General features: G+C 43.1%; 2 protein-coding genes across 2 annotated transcripts; one reads left to right on the top strand and one right to left on the bottom strand.

Annotated features, from left to right (window-relative positions):
* Positions 1 to 689: 689 nt before the first annotated feature.
* On the bottom strand, positions 690 to 10,228 carry LOC309558467 (uncharacterized protein; the record flags this gene model as incomplete). The annotated part of the gene is made up of 4 exons (XM_082261538.1): positions 690 to 1,345; positions 4,542 to 4,814; positions 5,070 to 5,264; positions 9,955 to 10,228. The coding sequence occupies 4 exons, from the start codon at positions 10,226 to 10,228 to the stop codon at positions 690 to 692; spliced, it is 1,398 nt and encodes a 465-aa protein (XP_082117664.1).
* Positions 10,229 to 13,818: 3,590 nt separating this feature from the next.
* LOC309558216 (pleckstrin homology-like domain family A member 1) lies at positions 13,819 to 14,256 on the top strand (the record flags this gene model as incomplete). Its single annotated transcript, XM_082261237.1, has 1 exon — positions 13,819 to 14,256. One exon carries the CDS (start codon positions 13,819 to 13,821, stop codon positions 14,254 to 14,256), a length of 438 nt encoding a protein of 145 aa, XP_082117363.1.
* Positions 14,257 to 25,114: the final 10,858 nt, after the last annotated feature.

Here is a 25,114-nt window from a genome sequence, read left to right as displayed (position 1 = left end):
AAGCTGCATTTGAAATAATAAAAAACAATATGATGTTCAAACTTTTGACTTCTTTCTTTAATAACTACATAACACAGTACTTGTACTTTTACTTTCAGTACTTGAGTAGCAATTTTTTTTTTTTCAAAACTACTGGTACTTTTACTTTTAGTACTTCAGTAGCAAAATTTAAAAAAAAAACTACTTGCAATACTTAAGTACAAAAAATGTTGAATACTTTAGTACTTCTACTCAAGTCACTTTTTGATCGAGCACTTCCACTTCTACTCAAGTATGGGTTTCGAGTACTTTATACAACTCTGACCATAATGCTGATGTGGTCTGCGAGGAAGTTGAGTTTGACACCCCTGCTGTAGCACATAATATCATGTGATCACCGTGTAATGCTTTGTGGACCTTATTGAAGTTGTTTTGTAGATAATAGTCATCTCTATCTAAATGTCCTTCATGGATGCAGCTTGATTCGCTCAAAATCCCAAAATTCATGATAACATACATCTGCCCAATTTTAGTCAGCATTTGTATGTGAAAACATATCTGTCAGTGCCTTGTAAATAAATATTTCCAGCAGATAATATGTTCTTATATCAATTCTTTTATCAGTTAAAAACAAAATAATACAAAATGTTTTAAAATAAAAAACACTGTATCTGGACTGTGTCACTGTTTTCTTGGCTTGGTCATACTTTCTAATTTCTGTACCACGTCTGACTACTTTCATTGAAGTTCCATTTCATATTCTCATTGTTGGATCTTCTCACTGGGTTTTTATTCTTGGTCACTGGCTCTGTCTGTGTTCTAAGATTGCCTTTGCTTGGCTGTGGGACATTACTACCAGGAGTGGATGTGGATGGAGTCTCTGGATTGTTATCACTAGACAATGTTTCAAGATTCTCATTTCTGTACCAGGTTTGGCTATTCTCATTATAGAACCATTTCTTGGCTTTTGGGGTGTTGGAATGTTTCTCAGGGCTCTTATTATTGCACGATGATTCTGAATTCTTATGATTGCACCATGTAGGAGGCTTCTCGCTCTTGGATACTATTTTTTTATTCTTGTAGCTGGGCTTTGTTTCAGAGTTTTCCTTGCTGTGTATTTTTTCAAGCATTTCCTTAAAGAGCTCATCTGGAAATGGTACTTTAGAATCGACATACAAATTCTCTGTGTCTAAAGTCTCTAAACCCCTACATGTTTCTGGACCCTCGTTCCTGTTCACTGTCTCACAACTCCCAGATCTATCCCATGTCCTCAGATTCTCATCGCTGGAGGAGATCTGGAGATTCTCAAAGTTGTCCCAACAATTAGGATTATCAAAGCTAGCCAACCTCCCTGAACTATCAAAGACTGAAGGAAGATTCATGTAGATGGGTTCCTCTTTATCCTTTTGATCCTTTATATCATTGGTGCAGAAAAAACCATCATGACGCCTGGGGACTTCTGGTACTTTTTCTGAAAAAAAAAAAAAAAATTATATGAAAATTAAATAAATACAAAAAGCCTGAAGTAGATAAAGGGAATTAAAGGTACCAACATCAAATGTAGCGTACACTTCAAATATACTCCCCGCCTTCCCCTCCCCTTCTTTGCCCCCCTTCCCTCTTCCTTTTTCCCTTCCTCTTTTCTTTGCTCCTTCTCCTCCTTGTTTTCCTCCCCCTAACCCTCCACCTCCCCCTCCCCTTCCCTTCCCATTGCTAATCCCCATTCTTTCTTTTTTCCCTCCCCTCTCCCCCCCTTTTCCTTCCCTTTCCTTTTCCTCCTCTCTTTTGCCTTCCTCCCTCCTCTCTCTCTTTCCCCCTTCCCCTCGTTTCCCCTCCCACCTCCTCCTTTTTGTTATTCCCTTCCCCTCCCTCTCCACACCCTTCCCTTTGCTAATCCCCATTCTTTCTTTATTCCCTACCTCCCCCCCCTTTTCCTTCCCTTTCCTTTTCCTCCACTCTTTTGCCTTCCTCCCTCCTCTCTCTCTCCCCCCCCCCCTGTTTCCCCTCCCCATTCCTTTTCTTTATATCCCTCTTTTCTTTTTCTCTTTCACACTTTTCTTTTCATTTTATCCCTTTCCCTGTACCCCCCCCTTTTTTTTTTTTTTGTTCCCCACTTTTCCATTCCACCCCCTTTTTTCCTTTGGTTGCTTCTCAGTTGTGGGATTTCACCCTAGTAGTATAGCATATCCATCTCTATTTCATTGTTCCCTTCTTTTCCATTCCACCCCCTTTTTTCCTTTGGTTGCTTCTCAGTTGTGGGATTTCACCCTAGTAGTATAGCATATCCATCTCTATTTCATTGTTCCCCACTTTTTCATTCTGCCCCCTTTTATCCTTTGGTTGCTTCTCAATTATGTGATTTCACCCTAGTAGTATAGCATATCCATCTCTATTTAATTGTTCCCCACTTTTCCATTCCACCCCCTTTTTTTCCTTTGGTTGCTTCTCAGTTGTGGGATTTCACCCTAGTAGTATAGCATATCCATCTCTATTTCATTGTTCCCCACTTTTCCATTCCACCCCCCTTTTTTCCTTTGGTTGCTTCTCAGTTGTGGGTTTTCACCCTAGTAGTATAGCATATCCATCTCTATTTCATTGTTCCCCACTTTTCCATTCCCCCCCCTTTTTTCCTTTGGTTGCTTCTCAGTTATGGGATTTCACCCTAGTAGTATAGCATATCGATCTCTTTTTCATTGTTCCCCACTTTTTCATTCCACCCCCTTTTTTCCTTTGGTTGGTTCTCAGTTGTGGGATTTCACCCTAGTAGTATAGCATATCCATCTCTATTTCATTGTTCCCCACTTTTCCATTTCACCCCCTTTTTTCCTTTGGTTGCTTCTCAGTTATGGGATTTCACCCTATATATTATCATTTATATGTTTACTTATTTATATGCTGTTCATTATCTTTAGAGCGCGCATATACACTTTTTCCTCCTGAAGAAGCGGATTTTCCCCACGAAACATGTAGAGGAATATATGCCCATGTCCAATCTTGGCATACTGTTTTTCATGAATAAGTATTCATCTGTATCGATGTTAATGTACTGATGTTGGATGTCCAGTACATATACTGCGGCGGTCAGCCCCGGCCAGGCAAAGTGACATATATATATATATACGTCACTAGCCTGTCAGTTGCTTGTGAGCCAATAGCGGGCGAGCGCGTGCCCACGGAGGCGCGTGCCCGCCCCGGTTCGTTCCCTGGGAAGTCCGTGCGCTTGACCGGTGGAACCGATGTCCGCCGGTCACTCTGCGATCATCCTCCGTGAAGGGAGAAAGGCAGGCAGCTGATGTAAACAAGCCGCCTGTCATTCTCCCCTGTGTAGGAATGGTGATCATACGGTTCTACTATGTAGGACCGTTGATCACTGTTCCTACACCAGTAGCCATGTCCAATCACAGTAAGAAGCACGCCCCTAGGGACACACTTAACCCCTCCTTCCCCAATAAAATTAACCCCTTCCCTGCCAGTGTAATTTTGCAGTAACAGTGCATATGTATAGCACTGATTACTGTAGAAATGTCACTGGTAACCCAAAAATTGTCAAAAATGTCAGTCCAGGGTCCGATCTGTCCGCCGCAATGGCGCAGTACCACAAAAAAATAGCAAATCGCCGCCATTACGCGTTTAAAAAAAAAACACCAAAAATGACAGAAATCTTTCCCTTAGTTAGTAAACGCAATAACTTTTGCGCAAACCAATCAAAATACGCTTTTTGCTATTTTTTTTACCAAACATATGTAGCAGAAAACAAATTGGCCAAAAATGTTAAAAAAATTTGATTTTTGCATTTTTTTGGGGGGAATTTCATATAAAAAAATGTGAAAAATATTGTTATTTTTGCAAAATTTAAGCTTTTTTTTGTTTATAGCGCAAAAAGTAAAAATCGCACAGGTGATCATATACCACCAAAAGAAAGCTCTGTTTGTGGGAAAAAAAGGATGTCAAATTAGTTTAGGTATAGCGTTGCACGACCGCGCAATTGTCCGTTAAAATCACGCAGTGCCGAATCGCAAAAAAGGCCCTGGTCAGGAAGGGGGTAAAATCTTCCGGGGCTTAAGTGGTTAATATTGTAATATGTTGTATCTTATAAATTTGTATACTTTTTAACTTTATGTGAATATTGTTGAATCGAGGTACCGTTAAAATCCAACTATTCATTCCTATTCCCTCCCTGGAGACCGTTTTGGAGACAACACTCTCCTCCCCCATCCCCCCCCCTTTTTTTAAATGAAAATTAAATAGAAATAAAAACAAAATAAATGGTTGATTAGAGAAAGATTGCTGAAATTATTAAAAATACATTGGAAGCTTCCAAATGTTGTTTGGTTTTATATTGATAACTCTCATGTTGGATATCAAAAATGTGTTTATCGCCAAAACCGTAAAAAATCAAACATGTGGAATTAGAGTTTTATCATTTCACATAAAGCATAGTTCATATTATATACCTGACGTGGAGTGGAAAGATTGAAGATTCTCATTGCTGGAGGAGCTCTGAAGATTCTCAATGTTGTCCCGGCAATTAGGATTGCCAAAGCTAGCCAACCTCTCTGAACTATCAAAGACTGAAGGAAGATTCATGTAGATGGGTTCCTTATTATCCTTTGATCTGCTGGACATCACAGGAGCACAAACGTTCATCTGAACCTCAGAAGTATTGTTCCTTGTCTTAGGACTCCCAGATCTGGATGAAAACTCAGGGTTTTTATTGGCATTTGATACCTCCAAAAAATCAGATTTGAAGTTTGGAGTTTTGATTTTGATGTTGTCCTTTATATCATTGTTGCAGAAAAGACCATCATGACTCTTCTGGACTTCTGGTACTTTTTCTTAAAAAAAAAAAGGTTTTATTTTAATTTGATATGAAAATAAAATGGAAAGAAAAACAAAATAAATGGCTGATTAGAGAAAGATTGCTGAAATTATTCAAAATACAATGGAAGCTTCCAAATGTTGTTTGGTTTTTGAATTGATAACTCTCATGTTGGATATCAAAAATGTGTTCATCAGCAAAACTGTAACAAATCAAACATGTGGCATTAGAGTTTTATCATTTCACATAAAGCATAGTTCATATTATATACCTGACGTTGAGTGGAAAGGTCGAAGATTTCTCAGTTTGGTGACCAGTGTTGTTGTGTTTGTTTTCTCTGTGTTGGAAATGAGAAGAAGATCACAGGCCAATGTTTCGATGCTGGGCTGAATATTCAATATTCGTCTCTTCTCCTCATAACTGCTGTCTTTCAGATCATCAATCACCACAATTACATTTTCCTTCCCTGTAGGTAGACATGGTGGATTTAATGTTCCAAAAAAGTAGTTACACTTACACTATATTACCAAAAGTATTGGGACGCCTGCCTTTACACGCACATGAACTTTAATGGCATCCCAGCCTTAGTTTGTAGGGTTTAATATTGAGTTGGCCCAGCTAAAACAACTTCAACTATTCTGGGTAGGCTGTCCACAAGGTTTAGGAGTGTGTCTAGGGGAATGTTCGATCATTCTTCCAGAAGCACATTTGTGAGGTCAGGCACTGATGTGGACAAGATGCCTGGCTCGCAGTCTCCACTCTAATTCATCCCAAAGGTGTTCTTTCATGTTGAGGTCAAGACTTCTGTGTTGGAAAAGGAAGGGTCCATCCCCAAACTGTTCCCACAAAGTTGGAAGCATGAATTTTCCAAAATGTCTTGGTATGCTGACACCTTAAGAGTTCCCCCCCACTGGAACGGAATGGAATTGCAAAGCCCAATCGCCGCTCTCCTCCCACTATAGTGCTCAGATCAGGAAGGAGAATGCCAGCAGGTCACAGGAGCGCCCAGCGGCATTATAAAATAAGGGATTGTGCGGAATCATTTTTAAAAACCACAGATACTGCACATTATATCTTCATGTAAGAGAGGAAATTTACAGCATGTCTTACTAGTGACTATACAACCACTTTAAATATATAGAGTCCCTCTGTGAATGTGCTATCCCACGTCACTATACACCTTCCTCAATGTATGTTGCATTTAGGAGGGACACTGCTGAGCCTATGCCCTCTCCATCAGTCCAGCGTAGCTCTGCCACCTCACTCCTAGTGACAGAATGAGGTCCCCGCTGAGCACTAGCCTGGCTCAACATTTCCCCTACTCTACTACTGTGTATTTGCACCTTAAAAGTCCCACAACAAAATCCTAAATCTATCTTTATTATCCCTACTCGTTCTTGTACCATGCAGCTAGGTACATGAGGTCTCAGCCCCAGTTACTTTGGGGTAACTGACCGCTAGTGAGGGAGGCAGAACACTCTTGCTATGGGAAGAGCTGCCACTCATGTCAGATACCACGCTTTATGACCGGCTGCTATACATTCTCATCCGTTCTCGGTTACCTGTTGCAACTGCTCTCCTGCTTCAACTCTTTTGCCAAGTTAACCCTTTGTAGTGGCCTTGCTTTATACCCCAGGTGTGCTTTACAGGCCCTGTTCTTCTAAAACACCACGTACCACCATGCACCCCCTTTGAAAAACTTCAGACCAGGCTTAAGAACAGTTCACAAACTATACTTAAAGTGTTTAGAGAACATTGCAGCATTTAAGTGCAACTTGACTGGGACCCTTCCGGCTCCCATGCGGCCCCGCCTAAAACCCCCCCAAAGACCGGCCTTTCTTCTATATCTATCAAGCCCGTAAGGAAGGCAGGACCCATAAACCCTGGGAAACTGGTGGAAAAATCTTAACTCTTCCCTAACTTGGGCAGCCTAAGCTCACTTGCTATTGCAGAACATTCACCTTGTAGACACCTGCCTTCAAACATACTGTAACTATGCTAATATAACATTTATTAGAAAAGATAGTATTCATCTAGAATTACAAATCATATAGGGTGAGGGATGGATGAGTAATCTCAATGTAGTTTCCGGAGTTTATCTTCTTTTTCAGGAGCATAGCCGGTATAAGCGAAGATCCTGGTACTATCAGAGAAGGTCCTCCCTATTAAAGCAGACATTAGGATGGCAAGGCCAGGCACATAATAAGCAGGATGCAGAGGATAACAGGTAACAAAGCCAGATGGACATCATTTTATCCCACAGTCATTACTAAAGCTCATCCATAACAGTTGGCAGCCTTTCGTGCTGTCGGCCTATTCTAATAGCAGAGGGTAACAATGGATGTTGTCCAGGGGGTATTAATGATGCACACTCAGATAGCTGTTTTTATCAGATTGGATTATACTTTTGTATGTAATAAAATATCAATATTTTTAACAGTTTTCTTGTAAGTCCAGTTCCTGAGGTTTTGGGCATCGCGAAAATCCCCTGTTTTATTATTTTCTGCATTGTGGTCCTTTGTGCTATGTCAGCCATCCCACAGTTCAGGGATATTTTGTACCCATGTTTATGTGGAGGGCTCCTACCTGAATGCATTCTCAGTATTTACTATTAATTCTTAATTTGCTTGTCTAGTTTAGAACATCTGTTGGTTTACATATTAGTAGTTCTTCCAGCTTTAAAAAGTGAAAAACCCTACAGTGGCTACATTTTAACATACAGTGGGTACGGAAAGTATTCAGACCCCCTTAAATTTTTCACTCTTTGTTATATTGCAGCCATTTGCTAAAATCATTTAGGTTCATTCTTCTTCCTCATGAATGTACACATAGCACCCCATACTGACAGAAAAACACAGAATTGTTGACATTGTTGCAGATTTATTAAAAAAGAAAAACTGAAATATCACATGGTCCTAAGTATTCAGACCCTTTGTTCAGTATTTAGTAGAAGCCCCCTTTTGATCTAATACAGCCAGGAGTCTTTTTGGGAAAGATGCAACAAGTCTTTCACACCTGGATTTGGGGATCCTCTGCCATTCCTCCTTGCAGATCCTCTCCAGTTCTGTCAGGTTGGATGGTAAACGTTGTTGGACAGCCATTTTTAGGTCTCTCCAGAGATGCTCAATTGGGTTTAAGTCAGGGCTCTGGCTGGGCCATTCAAGAACAGTCACGGAGTTGTTGTGAAGCCACTCCTTCGTTATTTTAGCTGTGTGCTTAGGGTCATTGTCTTGTTGGAAGGTAAACCTTCGGCCCAGTCTGAGGTCCAGAGCACTCTGGAGAAGGTTTTTGTCCAGGATATCCCTGTACTTGGCCGCATTCATCTTTCCCTCAATTGCAACCAGTCGTGCTGTCCCTGCAGCTGAAAAACACCCCCACAGCATGATGCTGCCACCACCATGCTTCACTGTTGGGACTGTATTGGACAGGTGATGAGCAGTGCCTGGTTTTCTCCACACATACTGCTTAGAATTAAGGCCAAAAAGTTCTATTTTGGTCTCATCAGACCAGAGAATCTTATTTCTCACCATCTTGGAGTCCTTCAGGTGTTTTTTAGCAAACTCCATGCGGGCTTTCATGTGTCTTACACTGAGGAGAGGCTTCCGTCGGGCCACTCTGCCATAAAGCCCCGACTGGTGGAGGGCTGCAGTGATGGTTGACTTTCTACAACTTTCTCCCATCTCCTGACTGCATCTCTGGAGCTCAGCCACAGTGATCTTTGGGTTCTTCTTTACCTCTCTCACCAAGGCTCTTCTCCCCCGATAGCTCAGTTTGGCTGGACGGCCAGCTCTAGGAAGGGTTCTGGTCGTCCCAAACGTCTTCCATTTGAGGATTATGGAGGCCACTGTGCTCTTAGGAACCTTAAGTGCAGCAGAAATCTTTTTGTAACCTTGGCCAGATCTGTGCCTTGCCACAATTCTGTCTCTGAGCTCTTCAGGCAGTTCCTTTGACCTCATGATTCTCATTTGCTCTGACATGCATTGTGATCTGGAAGGTCTTATATAGACAGGTGTGTGGCTTTCCTAATCAAGTCCAATCAGTATAATCAAACACAGCTGGACTCAAATGAAGGTGTAGAACCATCTCAAGGATGATCAGAAGAAATGGAAAGCGCCTGAGTTAAATATATGAGTGTCACAGCAAAGGGTCTGAATACTTAGGACCATGTGATATTTCAGTTTTTCTTTTTTAATAAATCTGCAACAATGTCAACAATTCTGTGTTTTTCTGTCAGTATGGGGTGCTATGTGTACATTCATGAGGAAGAAGAATGAACCTAAATGATTTTAGCAAATGGCTGCAATATAACAAAGAGTGAAAAATTTAAGGGGGTCTGAATACTTTCCGTACCCACTGTACATCTCTGAAACAAAATGCAGTGTACAAAAAAAAAGTAAAAATAAATAAAAAAATAGACTTAGCCAAGTGATCTGAAGTTGTGATCACTTTGAATAATGAATCATATGTAAGGGAATTACAGTTAAAAATATTTATATCTATGATCCCTTTGACAACGTCTGTTTGAACGAAACGTATGTCGGGGTAGGGCGGAGCTTGTGCTAACGTCACCTACTCTTTGCTAGAGCCTGCAGTGTGCAGTTGCAAGGAAGTATCTTGTAAGTAATTTTTTAGCCATTGATAAATACAATTTTAAACAGTATCACACTATCGGAGGTTTCACCTCTTGCTGAGACATCTTTTTAGGGAACAGAAGGAGAATAACACAATTGAGTACCGATGTGAAGTGCCATTCAGTGTCCCCTTATTGGCTGATCTAATGCTACACATTCTCGCAGTTTTATGCTATATTAGACCTCCTATAACTTGGGGTCTGTCTCTTTGGTGTCTCTTTGGTAGGAGGCTGGATGTGTTGAGGTGGTTGAGATGGTGGGCTCATTGATTACAACACGTTGCTTTATTTAGAAATGATGGACACTTTTCTGTGAACACTGAGGATCGGATCTATTCAATTAATTACAAGATTCCATTTTGTAGCTTTATATATCACTGGACTTTACTATTTTATTTATCTATTTATGTGATTTCTATTTTTTATTTGTGGTGTACACAATCAATGTCAATTTTATTTATTTTTTTATACAGCACAACTATTTTGGGATATACAGTATCTATCTATGTATTGATCTGTCCTTTACCAAGTAACTCATATAGGATTTTCATTTCTTCATCGTAGAGGGATCCTGTTATATCAGAAATGTTGACTCCTCCTCTGTTCTTGGTGTGGTACAGGATTCCAAATGAGCACTGAGATGCATCACCTATAAATGTTGTTAAAGTGTTGGATATAACAGTGGATCTGACATCCTGGACCCAATCACTGCAGTCTTCCGATGTGAGAATGGATATCAGCCAAGCATAATCTGTCTTATCGGATCTGGAGAAAATACCAACTGTATGTTTCTTGTCCATCGTCATCTGAAAAGATAAATTCATGAAGAATAAAACAGAAGACAGAATTGATATAATTGATACCAGGGCTTTTTTTTATCAGAAAATAGGTACAGGAACTCAACCACGACTCCCCCCCACAACCGCCCCCCCCCCCACACACACAAACTCCAAACCGCATCAAATAGTGGGTGTGGTCAAATTTCACAAACAGTGGGAGGGTCTTAAAGGGATATTAAAGTGGAGTTCCACCCTAAATTTATACTTACCTCCATCTTCTCGCTCCGGGTCACCTGAAAAACAAATGGATAATTGCAATTTTTTTTTTTACTTACCTCGTAGAGAAAATATACTTACCTTACTTCCTTCTTCCTCCCCTTGGCGGCCACGGCGATTTGTCACTTCCTGGCTTTTGAAATGATTCCTGGGAGCTGAACGTCATCGCTCCCAGGAATCATTGCGCCTGCACCGGCCCCGACGTCAGTTCCGGTGCGCGCGCGTCATTCCCTTCTAAACAGCTTCTGGGCATGCCCAGAAGCTTGTTAGGGATGACGCGCGTGCACCGGAAGTGACGGCGGGGCCGGTGCAGTGCATCGTGGGACCGAAGAAGAAGGAAGAGGACGCAGAAGAGGATCGCGCTGGCTTCAAGCTGCCCACACCTGAGATGGCAGCGCAGGACAATACTTTTTCAAGATAAGTATTTCTCCTAAAAGGTAAGTGCAACCCGGGACAGATCAGAGGCTAGCCATTGTGGAATGTACTAGCCCTGACTGTCCCGGGGGGTATTTTTATTAAAAAAAGTATTCCCAGGGTGGAACTCTGCTTTAAATACAAGACGTGCATTACGTACTACGAGTGCAGAGCAAGGGGGTGCGATACACACAAGTGCAAGGTTCAGCCTTCATCCATAGCTGCTTACCTCTGCATCCCCCATCCACATCTCACTTTCACCCCTCTTCGGCTCTGATCTCTGCATATAAACCCCCCCCCCCCTTTAAAGCTCCTTCATCCTCCACACGTCTTACTTGTGTTGCTATATTAATCTGAAGCACCCAGTCGGCTCTAGTACCTCACTGTAGGTGGCTCTGCCTCTCTCACTTGTGAGGAGATCATCCAGTGGGGGTGTAAGCATCTGCAATGCACCCTAGGCATCTGCATCCCCCTTGTCCCCACCCTGCACTCAGTGGGAGCCACTAAGAGACAAGTTATAACTTGTCAAATACAGAAGCCGGACTTCTGTGTTTACAAGTGATAGTGGTGATGAGGGAGCAGATGGCCTGAGCCATAGGTGGTGGAACTAAGTTACACCAGGTTTCAGCTAAAAAAAATAGCCCTGGTTTTTAGGGACCACACTTGAAGGAATCAGACAAATGAGTTCAAGAAAAAAAAATCTTTAATAATTGTTTTTGAAATGAGTAAACACTTCATAATATATTTTTGAATTTAAAATTATGAATCCACACCCAAAAGCCTAAATGATGATGTATGATGTACCCGATATCCATTCACATGGGGGGGGGGCAGGATCTGGGGGTCCCCTTGTTAAATAGGGCTTCCATATTCCGATAAGCCTCCCCCCCACAGACGCCCACAACCACAGCCCTCGGTTGTCGGGAAAATATCCCTTTCCCCATCAACATGGGGGCAAGGTGATTTGGGGTGGGGGGGCATACTTTGTGGTATACACTGCACTATTTGATCTCGACAAACTGTAAAAAGCAAAAATCTCTCTTCCTGCCTGCAATGTATTATTAACTATAGAATTACACTTATAAATCACCCACTGACCAAGGGAATTGATCCCACAACCTCGCTATTGTAGACCTCGTAATCTACCAGCTACGCCGCCGTCAAGCACGCTTAGGTTGAACACACTTTCCCTGCATAACTAACTTACTCCTATTTCACCCTACACACAGTGGATGAGATAAAAGTTAGGGAGAGTCTTTTCAGCCTAAGCAGGCTTTACGGTGGTGTAGGTGAGAATCTGTGGGTTTGAATCCCCTGGCCAGCAGGTGATTTATTGGAATTCTCAGAGGTCAGAATCCATGTTAAAGCCCATTTATTCGTCATTTGATGAACGAGCAAACTGGCTGGTCGACTCGAACTCGAAGCTCATCCCTAATAGGTAAACTCCAATCTTTCACAGCAGTATATACAATAGACTTGCCACTAGACATCTAGTGGTATGGGAATCAAGGTCATACATAAAAAAGGGAAGAGGAAAGCCGCATGATGTAATATATTCAAACCATTTTATTAAAAGCAAAATGTCATACAGAGACAGAAAGACATAACCAACTCTTCTGGATGTAGCCGGTGTGATTATATCACTGATTGGGCCCACGCTGATGCATTTTGTTCCACAGAACAAAGTATTCAGATACTTGTGAATGCTGCTGTGAATAGCCCACTATCAGCAGATTCTGGGTCACAGGAGTGTGCAGTTAAGTGTACTCCTGTGATCTACAAGAGAAGTGGCTTTGGTCAAACTTGACATTGAACAAAATTTTACAAAAGGCCATCCTGCAATCAAAATGATGTATCCCTCCTAAAGTCATTTTCTCTCTCTCGATGACACACCCTAGCTCCAAATCTTTAGCATCCAAAACTTCAGGGTGTGCCAGATGCCTGGTGCACAACTGCGGTCCATTGTTAATACTGTTTTCCTGTAGGAACGTGGGGTTCAGCAGAAGGAACCCTGAAGTGTGTTGGATATAGAGGATTTTTTAGCCCACATACAGTATTTTGTCAAGACAGAAGAGAAAGGTGAAGAGAAAGGTGAAAAAGATGGTGGAAGGAGTGAGTTGAGGTCTTTTTTTCAGAGATGGCTTTTGTATAATTTTGATCAACTAACAACAGAATCCTTTTAAATTGTGCAAGTGCAAACCTTCAAAATACTAAAATTTTTCATGTGACGGACCGCCTGGAAGCAGAGCGATAGCTAATATCAGCCCTTTACCCCAAGCATTATACACAGACAAGATGTTGGGGTAAAAACCAAAGGAAGGACTGTTTATTGAACAGAAATACAGGTTTTTATACTATACAAAAAATAGGGGCAGTCACCTCATGAACAATCCAAACTTTAAACCGCAATCCAACTAACAACTAACAGTGATCTACTAAAACGGTAATCTAATTAGCAGCTAGCAGATAATAGTGATCTACTCAAACAGTGATCTAACCAGTGGCGGCTGGTGCATTGGGGGCGCAGGGGTGCCGCCCCCCCTATCCATGCGTCCGGCCCCCTAATCTACATGCGGGGCGCCGGACGCATGCAGTTCAATCGTTTTTTTTTTTTTCTGAATCACCTGATTAGAGCCAGAAGCTCTAATAGGCTTCAGAAAAGGGTGGACCTGGGGTGCAGAGCACTGCACCCTAGCCCACCCATTTGTGTGACAATAGCGAATGAAAATTTGCTATTGTCACAAGGATCCTCCTCCTGGCCAATCAGGAAGTGGGTCCAAGACCCATTTACTGATTGGTCAAAAGGCGAACCCATTTCATTGGCTAGGAGACGGAAGGACAAGAGGAGACGCGGGGAAACTGAAGAGCAGCCGCCGCTGATACTCGTGTTAAAGTGGTGTAACGCTCGCTGGTTTTGGAGGATGCTAGAGAGCAGCTGTAAGGTGGTGAAGGAGAGAGTATTGGAGAAGAGAAGCGATGGTTTGCTGCAGCTGCGGAAGAAGAAGCGCTGTCTGCTAACCGAGGAAGGATTGCTCCTTATCCCCCCTAAACAGCTGGAGCAGCACAGTCCCCCGCCAGAGCCGGCTCGCATTAGGGAGCTGCACTTCTCTAACATGAAGACGGTGGACTGTGTGGAGCGGAAAGGCAAGTACGTCTACTTCACGGTGGTGATGGCCAAGGGACGGGAGATTGATTTTCGGTGCCCGCAGGACGAGGGATGGAACGCGGAGATCACCCTGCAGATGGTACATTATAAGAACAGACAAGCTATCTTAGCCATCAAATCTACCCAACAGAAACAGCAACATCTGGTCCAGCAGCATGGACATCGGATAAGGAGCAGATCTAATTCTGCATAGTCCAACCATTCTCAGGTAAGTGCACTGGGCACACTGGTCACTCTGCATTGAAGGGGGCACTCTGGTCACTCTGCATTGAAGGGGGCATGCTGGTCACTCTGCATTGAAGGAGGCACCCTGGTCACTCTGCATTTAAGGGGGCACGCTGGTCCCTCTGCATTGAAGGGGGCAGGCTGGTCACTCTGCATTGAAGGGGGCACAATGGTCACTCTGCATTGAAGGGGGCATGCTGGTCTCTCTGCATTGAAGGGGGCACGCTGGTCCCTCTGCATTGAAGGGGCACGCTGGTCACTCTGCATTAAAGGGGGCACGCTGGTCTCTCTGCATTGAAGGGGGCACGCTGGTCTCTCTGCATTGAAGGGGGCACGCTGGTCACTCTGCATTGAAGGGGGCACCCTGGTCACTCTGCATTGAAGGGGGAACGCTGGTCACTCTGTATTAAAGGGGGCACAATGGTCTCTCTGCATTGAAAGGGGCACGCTGGTCACTCTGCATTGAAGGGGGCAGGCTGGTCAATCTGCATTGAAGGGGGCACACTGGTCACTCTGCATTGAAGGGGGCACGCTGGTCTCCCTGCATTGAAGGGGGCACGCTGGTCACTCTGCATTAAAGGGGGGCACGCTGGTCTCTCTGCATTGAAGGGGGCACGCTGGTCTCTCTTCATTGAAGGGGGCACGCTGGTCTCTCTTCATTGAAGGGGGCACGCTGGTCACTCTGCATTGAAGGGGGCACAATGGTCTCTCTGCATTGAATGGGGTACACTGGTCACTGGTCACTCTGCATTGAAAGGGGCACACTGGTCACTCTGCATTGATGGGGCACACTACACCTTGATTACCGAAGGCCCCTTTAACACATTTGTGACCTCAAAGTCACGCAATTGTTTACCATGTTTTTTGCTGCAAAGCAATGCCTATTACATTTTTCTGTTTGAGCGCCCCCCCCCCCCCCCCCAAAAAAAAAAAAAAAATCCAGCCACCACTGGATCTAACAGCTAGCAGCTAAAAGTGATCTAATTAAACAATAAATGAATTAACAGCCAGGCCCCTAGACAAGTTTTATCAGTAAAACCAGCAGACAAAGGAATTCCCCACCCCAGACAATCTGGCACCAGTTCTCCAGCATTCAAGATGCCCCAGGGCTGTTCACATCTCATTAACCAGCTTTCTTTTCATATCTATCTTACTGAGTTTCAAATTGGCAGAGACCATCACGGCCTCCTTGACTGTTAAATGTGGTAATGTCATCTTGCATTATACAACAGGACGTCTTCCTGAATGCTTGTAGCTCCCTCAGATGCCAGGGCCCATAGTCAGTAGGCAAGAGGCTAACTTGCAGTCCCTGTTGGCCTCCGTCCCAGTTGGGTCTGTCACACTTCATATTTTTTTTTTTTTTTCTGCTCACATTTATTTCGTAGAAATTTTTTATAGATAGTTTCATTTGAGCATTTGACCACATTATGAATGTAATAAGCATAATTGACACAGTTTCTACCCTCCTTTTTGTAACCGAACAACGATTTTCCAGGTAACATAAGAAATTGAATGTCCTATGCTCCTATTTTGTTTCTTGCGTCACTTAGTACTTCAAGAAGTATGTCCTAAATATGTTTACAGCAGTATTAACCTGTTGCCGACCGCCCGCCGCAGTTATACAGCAGCAGGAAGCCGCTCCTGGGCAAATCGCCGTAGCTGTACATCGCTTGCTCACAGGAGGCTAGGGGGCGAGCACGTGCCGCCGCCGGCGCACTCCCACCTCATTAGCGGGGACTCCGATGTATGGGGCAGGCAGCTCTAATTGCCGCCTGACACCCGCAATCACTCCCCGCTGAGAGAGAAGAACGGCCAGCTGTTGTAGGCAGCCCCCCGTAGACCTACGTTGGTTGCACGCCTGCAGCTTGGGGGAGAGTGCACGCTACCGGCGGCGCGCTCCCACCCCCACTCGTCAGCGGGGACTCCGATGCACGGGGCTAGCCGCTCTGATTGCCGCCTGACACCCGCAATCGCTCCCCGCTGAGAGAGAAGGACGGTCAGCTAATGTAAACACATCTGACCGTTCTTCTCTCTAGAATGATCACAGAGTGCCTGTGATCCTTCTATATAGGATCACAGGTCTCTATGATCATTTCACAAGCCCCGCCTCCATACAGTTAGACTCACTGCCCTAGGCTTACATTTAACTCCTTGATCACCAATAGTATTAACCCCTTCCCTGCCAATGTCATTATTACAGTAACAGTGCATATTTTTAGCGCTGATTACTGTAGTAATGTCACTGGTCCCCCCAAAAGTGTCATAAATGTCAGTTAGGGGTCCGATCTGTCCGCCGCAATGTCGCAGTCCGGCAAAATTGCAGATCGCCGCCATTATTAATAAAAAAAAAAAAATAACAATGACATAAATCTTTCCCCTAGTTTGAAGACGTGATAACTTTTGCGCAAACCAATCAAAATACGCTTATTGCGATTTTTTTTTACCAGAAATATGTAGCAGAAAAAAAATTGGCCTAAAATGTTAAAAAATTTAGATTTTTACATTTTTTGGGGGGAATTTCATATAAAAAAATGAGAAAAATATTGTTATTTTTTCAAAATTTACGCTCATTTTTTTGTTTATAGCGCAAAAAATTAAAATCGCACAGGTGACCAAATACCACCAAAAGAAAGCTCCATTTGTGGGAAAAAAAAGGATGTTTATTTCATTTGGGTATAGCGTCGCACGACCACGCAATTTTCCGTTAAAATCACGCAGTGCCGAATCACAAAATTGGGCCTGGTCATTGAGTTGCCAAATCCTCCGGTCTGAAAGTGGTTAAAGAAGCCTATCCGGCTTCTAACTAATACACTGTTTCACTTTTTCAATCAGCTCATCCCCCACAGCTATTACCTTTTGTATCAAATGACCCTCCCTTTTAGATTGTAAGCTCTAACGAGCGAGGCCCTCTGATATCTTTTGTACCAAATTTTATTGTAACTGTAATGCCTGCCTTCATTTTGTTAAGCGTTGCGCAAACTGTTGGCGCTATATAAATCCTGTATAATAATAATAATAATAATAATGATAATAGTAATAAAAATAATAAAATAAAAATAATAAATATAATAAAAATAATATAATAAAATAATAATTAAAGATAACTAGAACTAGGGCCCTACTATGGGTACAAACAACAAATAATAGACGCATGTGGTATCTTTGCAATTGTCATGAGCAGGGAAATTTTTTTTGGGTTGCTCTTTGGTAGTAGGTCATGGCATTAGTGAGAAATATACAGCTACATTTTTAAAAAGTATATATATACTGTATATATATATATATATATATATATATATATATATATATATATATATATATATATATATATATATATATATATATTTATTTATTTATTTTATTTTTTTTTGTTTTTGTTTTTTTGTTTTTACTATTTCGCTCCAGTTTTGAAATTCCTGTGATGATACAAATAAAATTAGGAGACATCAATTATTATTTACAACCAAATGAAAGCCCAACTTGTACAAGGTTTATTCCACCTGGATATATTAAGTAGTTTTTATCAGGGCTTTTTTTCTCAGTATACAGGTACTGGAACTCCCCACCTCCATTCTGAGTCACTTCAGGTCTTTGCCCCTACCCACCTCCGAGCACCATCCCTTGGTTCCACCCACTACCCACCTCCAAGCACCACCTCATTTAGAGAATACAGCGCCAAGTATCATTCTGCTGTGCTAGGTAATTTGTATGGGATTTGTTAATGATAACAAGAAAAGCTGTAAAATAGACCCCCCCTTCAGCCAGCAGCAATATACCCCCCCCCCCCCCGAAACAATAGACTGCCCCATCAACAGTCGACCCCTGCAACAAAATATCACCACAGTAACAATAGACCCCTGGAAGCAACAACATATCTCCCAAAAGCCAGCATTATTAGACTCTCCAGCAGTTAGGTACAATAGATACCTCCACCAACAGTAGATCCCTTCCGGCAACAATCCCCCCCACCAGCAACAATAGACCTCCACATCAACAATAGCCCGCCTTGCATAAATAGATCACCTACAGCAACAATAGATCTCCCAGCATCCAGCAATAGTAGACCCTACAGCACACCCCTTGCCATTGCATACATTCAGTGCTGGAGGTGCCGGAACGGCGTTTCCCCGCGTTCCTGCTGAAAAAAGCCCTGGCTGTTATGATATGTACGGTTTTTCTAACACATGTCAAAGTTGCAAAACTGTGTTCAGGCATTAACATTTGTGTTACCTTGGTAATTAAGGGGTTAAATAAACTGCAGTATAACAGCCCCCCCCCCCTCTGTGACGGTAAAACGGTTTCTCTCTCTTCCACCAGCACAACTCTTACCTTTGGTCTGATCACCTACAGACTGTCTGCTGGTGTAGTAGTAGATTGGACATTGGGTGAGCCTCGGATGATGATGTCTCTCTAGGACACAGAATATTCAGGCTCTCGCAGTCATCTGTGTATGTGTGGTCTTTATAGAAGACTTGTCACTCCAACATTGACCAGTTTTGATTAAATCTGTGTTACTTCTCCTCTTGCAAGTGAAAACTGTTTTATTTTTCTCTATAATTAATGTGTGCCAAATATTTGCATTTACGACTTAACACAAGGACGAAGTTCTCTGTATGAATCAAACCAACTGTTTTTTTTTCCAGTTTTTCCGGGTTATACAAAGACTTTTAGAATCCCTTTTTCTTTATCAGTCTGACTTCTCTGCTGTTAGCCTTATCTAAGGGTTTTTTTTTTTTTTTACTATCAAATAAAAGTTCTGAGCTTGTGTGAAATATAGGTGGATTTCCAAACTTAAAGGAGATCTGTCATTGGGAAAATACATAAGGGTTACATAGTCACATAGTTACATAGTTACATAGTCACATAGTCACATAGTTACATAGTCACATAGTCACATAGTTACATAGTTACATAGTCACATAGTCACATAGTTACATAGTCACATAGTCACATAGTCACACAGTTACATAGTTAGTGAGGTTGAAAAAAGACATCAGTCCATCCAGTTCAACCTATGATGTGCTTGTGTGTTAGTACATTGTATACCCCTGTATGTTGTGATCTTTAAGGTGCCCATCTAATAATTTTTTGAAACTATCGATGCTCCCTGCTGATACCACTGCTTGTGGAAGAGAATTCCACATCCTTACTGCTCTGACAGTGAAGAACCCCTTACGTATTTTAGGGTTAAACCGTTTTTCCCTTAGTTTTAGTGAGTGGCCCTGTGTCTTATTGTATTCCCTTTCTCTGAAAAGTTTGTTCCTTATGCTCGGGTCGCACGTACAGTATTTGTACATTGATATCATATCCCCCCTCAATCGTCTCTTCTTCAGAGAGAATAAGTTCAGTGCTTGTAGTCTTTCCTCATAGCTGATGTCCTCCATTCCCCTAATTATTTTTGTTGTCCTTCTCTGGACTCTCTCCAGTTCCAGCACATCCTTCCTGAGGACCGGTGCCCAGAACTGGACGGCATACTCCAGATGTGGCCGGACCAGAGGGTTGACTTACTAAAGGCAAATTGGTTGTTCATTTTGCGTTTTGTAGGGCAATTTTTACTTTGCACGTGTATCCAAATCATTGATGTAGCACCATCCTAGGTAGGTGCTAGGTTGGTAAAAGCTTAGCAGCTCTATTTGCTTATCAGGGGAGCCTGATTGTTAGTTCTGCCTGTTGCATGTGTCCATGTGTGATTCATCTGGGATGAGGGAGTGTCCCCACTGTATCCAATAGGAGACCCTGTTGGACAGTAAAGGAAACCCAGTCAGTGACACACATGCTTTTGTGGCTGTCCCAGTGGATTGGCAAAACAGGGTGCATTCTGGGATAGGTCATAAAAGCCAGGGGCACATGTGACAGGGTGTCTTTGGGCACGAAGCCAGGTCCCAGGAGCAGGGTGATGGCTGTCTCTCCTTCTATCAGCAAGGAAGGTGGTCACAGGCAGTCGGCCTAGTGGACCGAGTGTGTGATGCTGAGCCAGGAGGTCCAGGATACTGATGAGTGGAGCTGAAAGCAGAGCAACCCAGGGAAAAACAGTGTCTGTGAGTACCGGGAAGCTTGCCAGGGGTCTGCCCAGGACAGGGACCACTCCAGAGGGGAGTCAGTGGACAAGGGCTAGTGAGAAAGGGGGTGCCAGATTAGGACCCTGAAGGGAAATTCATTCAGGAACATATGTTTTACTTCACTTCAGTGGCAAGGTGAAACTGCGGCCTTGCCACACACTACAGTCAGTTGTCCTCAGAAATTGTGCGTAGTTCAAGTTGAAGTATCCCACTCATCCCTTCTCCCATCCAAGTTCTAAAATAAAACACAAAAAATCAAATTCCCTGAACTGTTCATTGTCTGAGCCAAGTCTTAAAGTGATGAGTTTTACAGACTGTTGCTATGGGTAACCCAGGGGAATCCAATCTCAGCAGCTCCCTGGGGGGCAGTGCTACATTAGTAAGACCTCATCTGGAATATGTAGTTCAGTTTTGGGCATCAGTTCCCAAAAAGGATATCGGGGAACTGGAGAAAGTGCAAAGAAGGGCAACCAAACTGATAAGATGCAGGAAGGGGCTCCGCTATGAGGAAAGATTAGAGGAACTTAATTTATCCTATTTTGAGAAGAGGAGATTAACCACTTGCCGACCACCCCACCCAGATTTACTGCGGCAGGGCAGTTCGGCTGCGCATAATCACGTAGATCTACGCGATTATGTGCACGCAGTCTCAACAGCGCTATTGTCTGTAGAAACAGTACTACATGTGGTCCCTAAAGAGGCTATTGAACGAGCACAACGCTCAGTGAAACGCATCGGACCTATCAGTACTGTATCTACACTGACTGTATCTAGGCATTTGTGCCTGAAGTATGGTTGTACAACTTTTTTATATACAATGTTTTTATCTTTTTTGATAATTTGAATAAAGATGTTATTTTAAAAATAACGAAAGTCCTAAATTTGAGAAGAATAATGTGGGCTAACTCCCCTATCTGGGGTTGAGTTTTCCAACATTTTAGACCCCCTGGGTTTTTCCTCTCTTCTTTCTATAATACTATATATATATATATATATATATATATATATATATATATATATATATATATATATAATGTGGCGCCCTCCTAGGTAGGTGCTAGGTAAAACATATGTGTGGCCCTATCTGCTTATCAGGAGGGTCTAATCTGTTAGTTAGCCTGTCACATACTTCCAGGTGTGACCTGTTGAGTCTGGGGAGTCTCCCCACTGTATCCAATGAGGGACCTTGTTGGACAGCGGAGGAAACCTAGCCAATAGCACACCAGGGTTTATGACTGTCCCAGTGGGTGGGCATTGCTGCAATGCCTCCTGGGATTGGAAATAAATCCTGAGGGGGCATGTGACAGGGTGTCTTTTGGCAGGAGCAAAGTCCTAGGAGGAGGTTGACGGCTGTCTCTCCTCCTGCTGAAGTGAGGAAGATGGTCTAGGCAGTCATCAGCCTAGGGACCCAGAGGTTGAGCTGTGCTGCAGAGGATCCAGTGTGCTGACCAAGTGGAGCTGCTGGGCAGAATACTTCTGGAAATACAGTATCGCGAGTACTTAAGGATCTGCCCAGGGGTCTGCTTAAGAGAGGGGACCACTTCAGAGGGGTCAAGGGGATCAAGGAGCCAGCTAACCCAGAGTGATGCCGTAAAGGGGGTGCCAAGTTGTCAAGCCCTGAAGATTAGGGGGTAAAGGGGGCGCCAGGAAGGGCCCTGAAGTTGCTCAGCAGTGCAGTCTTCTTTAAAGGATAGCTACCTCAGGAAAGGAACACCTCAGGGAGCTAAAAGGACTCTTTCACAGCCAAGGGCAAAGTGAAGTAACGGCCTAGCCGTGACTAGCTCAATCAGCTCAGTCAGCGTTAACCAGCGTCAATCAGCACTTTCTAGATCATCCCTGCCTATTGTGCATAGTTTGGTTCAGTTGGAGTATCCCACTCATCCCTTCTCCAATCCAAGTTTCTAATAAAACATAAAAACCAAAGAAACTGGACTGATCCTTGTCTGAGGTAAAACACTTGGAAAAATGTCAGAATGTTCTACTGTTGCTAATGGTAACCCAGGGGAACCCACACTCAGCAGTTCCCATGGGAGTAATGCTACACATAAAATGGGTGGAACTCTGCTTTAAGCTTTGACAATGCAATCTGGAAGCTGATTGGTTTCTATACAGAGCTGCACCAGGTTTTACACTCTCCAGTTTTTGAGTTTTTGTAAACCCCTTTGTGTTCAAACAGAGTTCCAAACATTGAGATGATCCTCTCCCAATAATTCTGTTCCTTCCAATGACACAGAGCAACAGAGAGAGGGGGAGAGCCTCCGGATCAGCAGCTGCAACCTGCGATTCTTCCCTAAAAATTTGAATAAAGCAAATACCAAACTTTCCATAGTTTAATGTACAAATGGGAAGGAACATTATTTGTTACAAATATAACGATATTCCTTAATTTAATCAAAAGAATAACTAACATGTACTTCATACAGTATGTGCACCTGTAAGTTGACCATATACAGTATATGCAGTTGATGGCACAAATGTCATTTATCACCCCCGCTCAATATCATCATTACATTATGGGTCTGATAACAATGAAAATTATACATATAAATTATACTCAGTATCCTTATAGAATTGTAAAGCATGCAGGGCTGGATTAAGAGCATCATGGGCTTGGTGCTGAGGATTTTGAAGGGCCTTAAGGGCCGTGCCTTGCCATGCACCCAGAGGAGGAAGGGTGCAGCCATGCATGCCTAATTCAACATGGGATGCTGTCTCTGAAGCCCATAAACACATCCATGCATCAGCAACTGTCCCTCCTTGTCCGGCCTACGTGCTGTGTGGGGAGGTTCTGAGGGTGCTGCCTGGGGAAGCGAGCATAGAAGCCAGACTTCTGTGTTTACAAGTGACAGAAGAGCGGTAACAGTGAATATGGCCAACCCGGGGCCTATATAAAAGGTAGGGGCCTGGAGCTGCAGCTCCAATAGCCCCTACGTTAATCTGGCCCTGAAAGCATGGTATGCTGTTTCCTCCGGATTATCAAAGCTTGTATCTTCTTAACTCCTCCAGCCCAACTCCTCCAGCCCAACCCTGGCATCCTATTAACTAGCTCTTCATGCCCAAGGGGCAGGAAGGACTGATGGGTCACATGACCACTGTGTTTGACTGTCACAGTGGTCACATGATCAGGAGCTGGTCTTGACAACTTCCAATCAATAATAGAGAATGGGAGATGTTTATGGCAGCTTAGTCACTGTGCTGGGAGCAGGCGGTGAGCACAGTCCCAGCACAGAAACCTCAACCATTTATAGACGTATTGAAAAAAAAACCTGAGTATCAAAACCACCAATCAGCAAAGGCAGCGCTGTTAAATTAAAGGAACAAATGAACTATATGCCCTTATAATTATAAAGTCCGTGAATAGTCCATAGGTTTAGATAGTTACATAGTTACATAGTAGGTGAGGTTGAATAAAGACAACAGTCCATCCAGTTCAACCTGTGTAGGTGTGTGTGTGTGTGTCAGTGACGAAATTCATTTCCCACACCCCTGGATATTGTATTCTTTGAGATACATGTCCAAGAGTCTTTTAAAAGTATTGATACTCCCTGCTGCTACCAATTGTGGAAGAGAGTTCCACATTCTTACCGCCCTTACAGAGAAGAACCCCTTATGCAGCTTAAGGTTAAACCGCTTCTCCTCCGTTCTCATTGTGTGGCCACGTGTCTTCTTACACTCTCTTAGACTGAATAGTTTTTTTCCTATACTGGGATCGCCATTGAGGTATTTGTAAATCGCTATCATGTCCCCTCTCAGGCGTCTTCTCTCCAGGGAGAATAAATTAGGTGCTTGTAAGGTCCTCCAATCCCCTAATTAGTTTAGTTGCCCTTCTTTGGACTCTTTCCAGTTCCAGCACATCCCTTCTGAGGATTGGCGACCAGAACTGGACAGAATACTCCAGATGTGGCCGGACCAGAGTTTTATAAAGTGGTAGGATTATAGATTTATCTCTGGAATATATCCCTTTCCTTAGACAGAAATACAAGAGAAATGGCCGCACACCAGACGATGGCTCACAATGAAAGTCTTTATTGAATAGGGATGCAAGGTACAGAAAATGGATGGTAGACGCGTTTCACACGACCCACAGCGTGCTGTAGTGAAGGTAGTGAACAAGCACGCTGTGGGTCGTGTGAAACGTGGCTACCATCCATTTGCTCTACCTTGCATCCCTATTCAATAAAGCCTTTCATTGTGAGCCATCGTTTGGTGTGCGGCCATTTCTCTTGTATTTCTGTCTGCGGTGGGGATCAGAGGTCCTGCACCCATGGCTGGCTGTGGAGTCCCAACTGCCTGAGCGGTGTATATCTTTCTCTCTATATCCCCTTCCTTATGCATGCCAATATTCTTCCGACTTTGGCAGCTACAGCTTGACATTGCATGCTATTGTTTAGTCTATCTTCCACTAGAAATCCCAGATCTTTCTCCATCCTTGATTCCCCCAGAGGTTCCCCCTCTGTAAGACCACAACATGATTGGTGATAAACAGAAAAGATGATGAAATCAATCCATTGTTAAAATAAATTTGGTCCAGTCAGTGCCTTCACCACACCTCCTATAATCCTCTCCCCTTTCAGAGAACTCAGCAGATCACTGACATGTAGCACCCTCCTAGGTAGGTCTTAGTGAGAGAGTATAGCTTTTGGCTCTGTCTGCCTATCAGAGGGGCTGCAGGCAAATCTTTATTGCTTTGCTTATCAGAGAGCAGGATCTATTAGTGAGGTCTGCTCATTGTGCTCAGTATGCGATTTATTCAGTCTAGAGAGTGTT

The sequence above is a fragment of the Pelophylax lessonae genome (assembly GCF_965119305.1).
Source record: "Pelophylax lessonae genome assembly, chromosome: 6".
NCBI classification, from domain to species: Eukaryota; Metazoa; Chordata; class Amphibia; order Anura; family Ranidae; genus Pelophylax; species Pelophylax lessonae.
The sequence above is the reverse complement of the archived record's forward strand: the minus strand, read 5'-3'. Positions and strand labels throughout refer to the sequence as shown.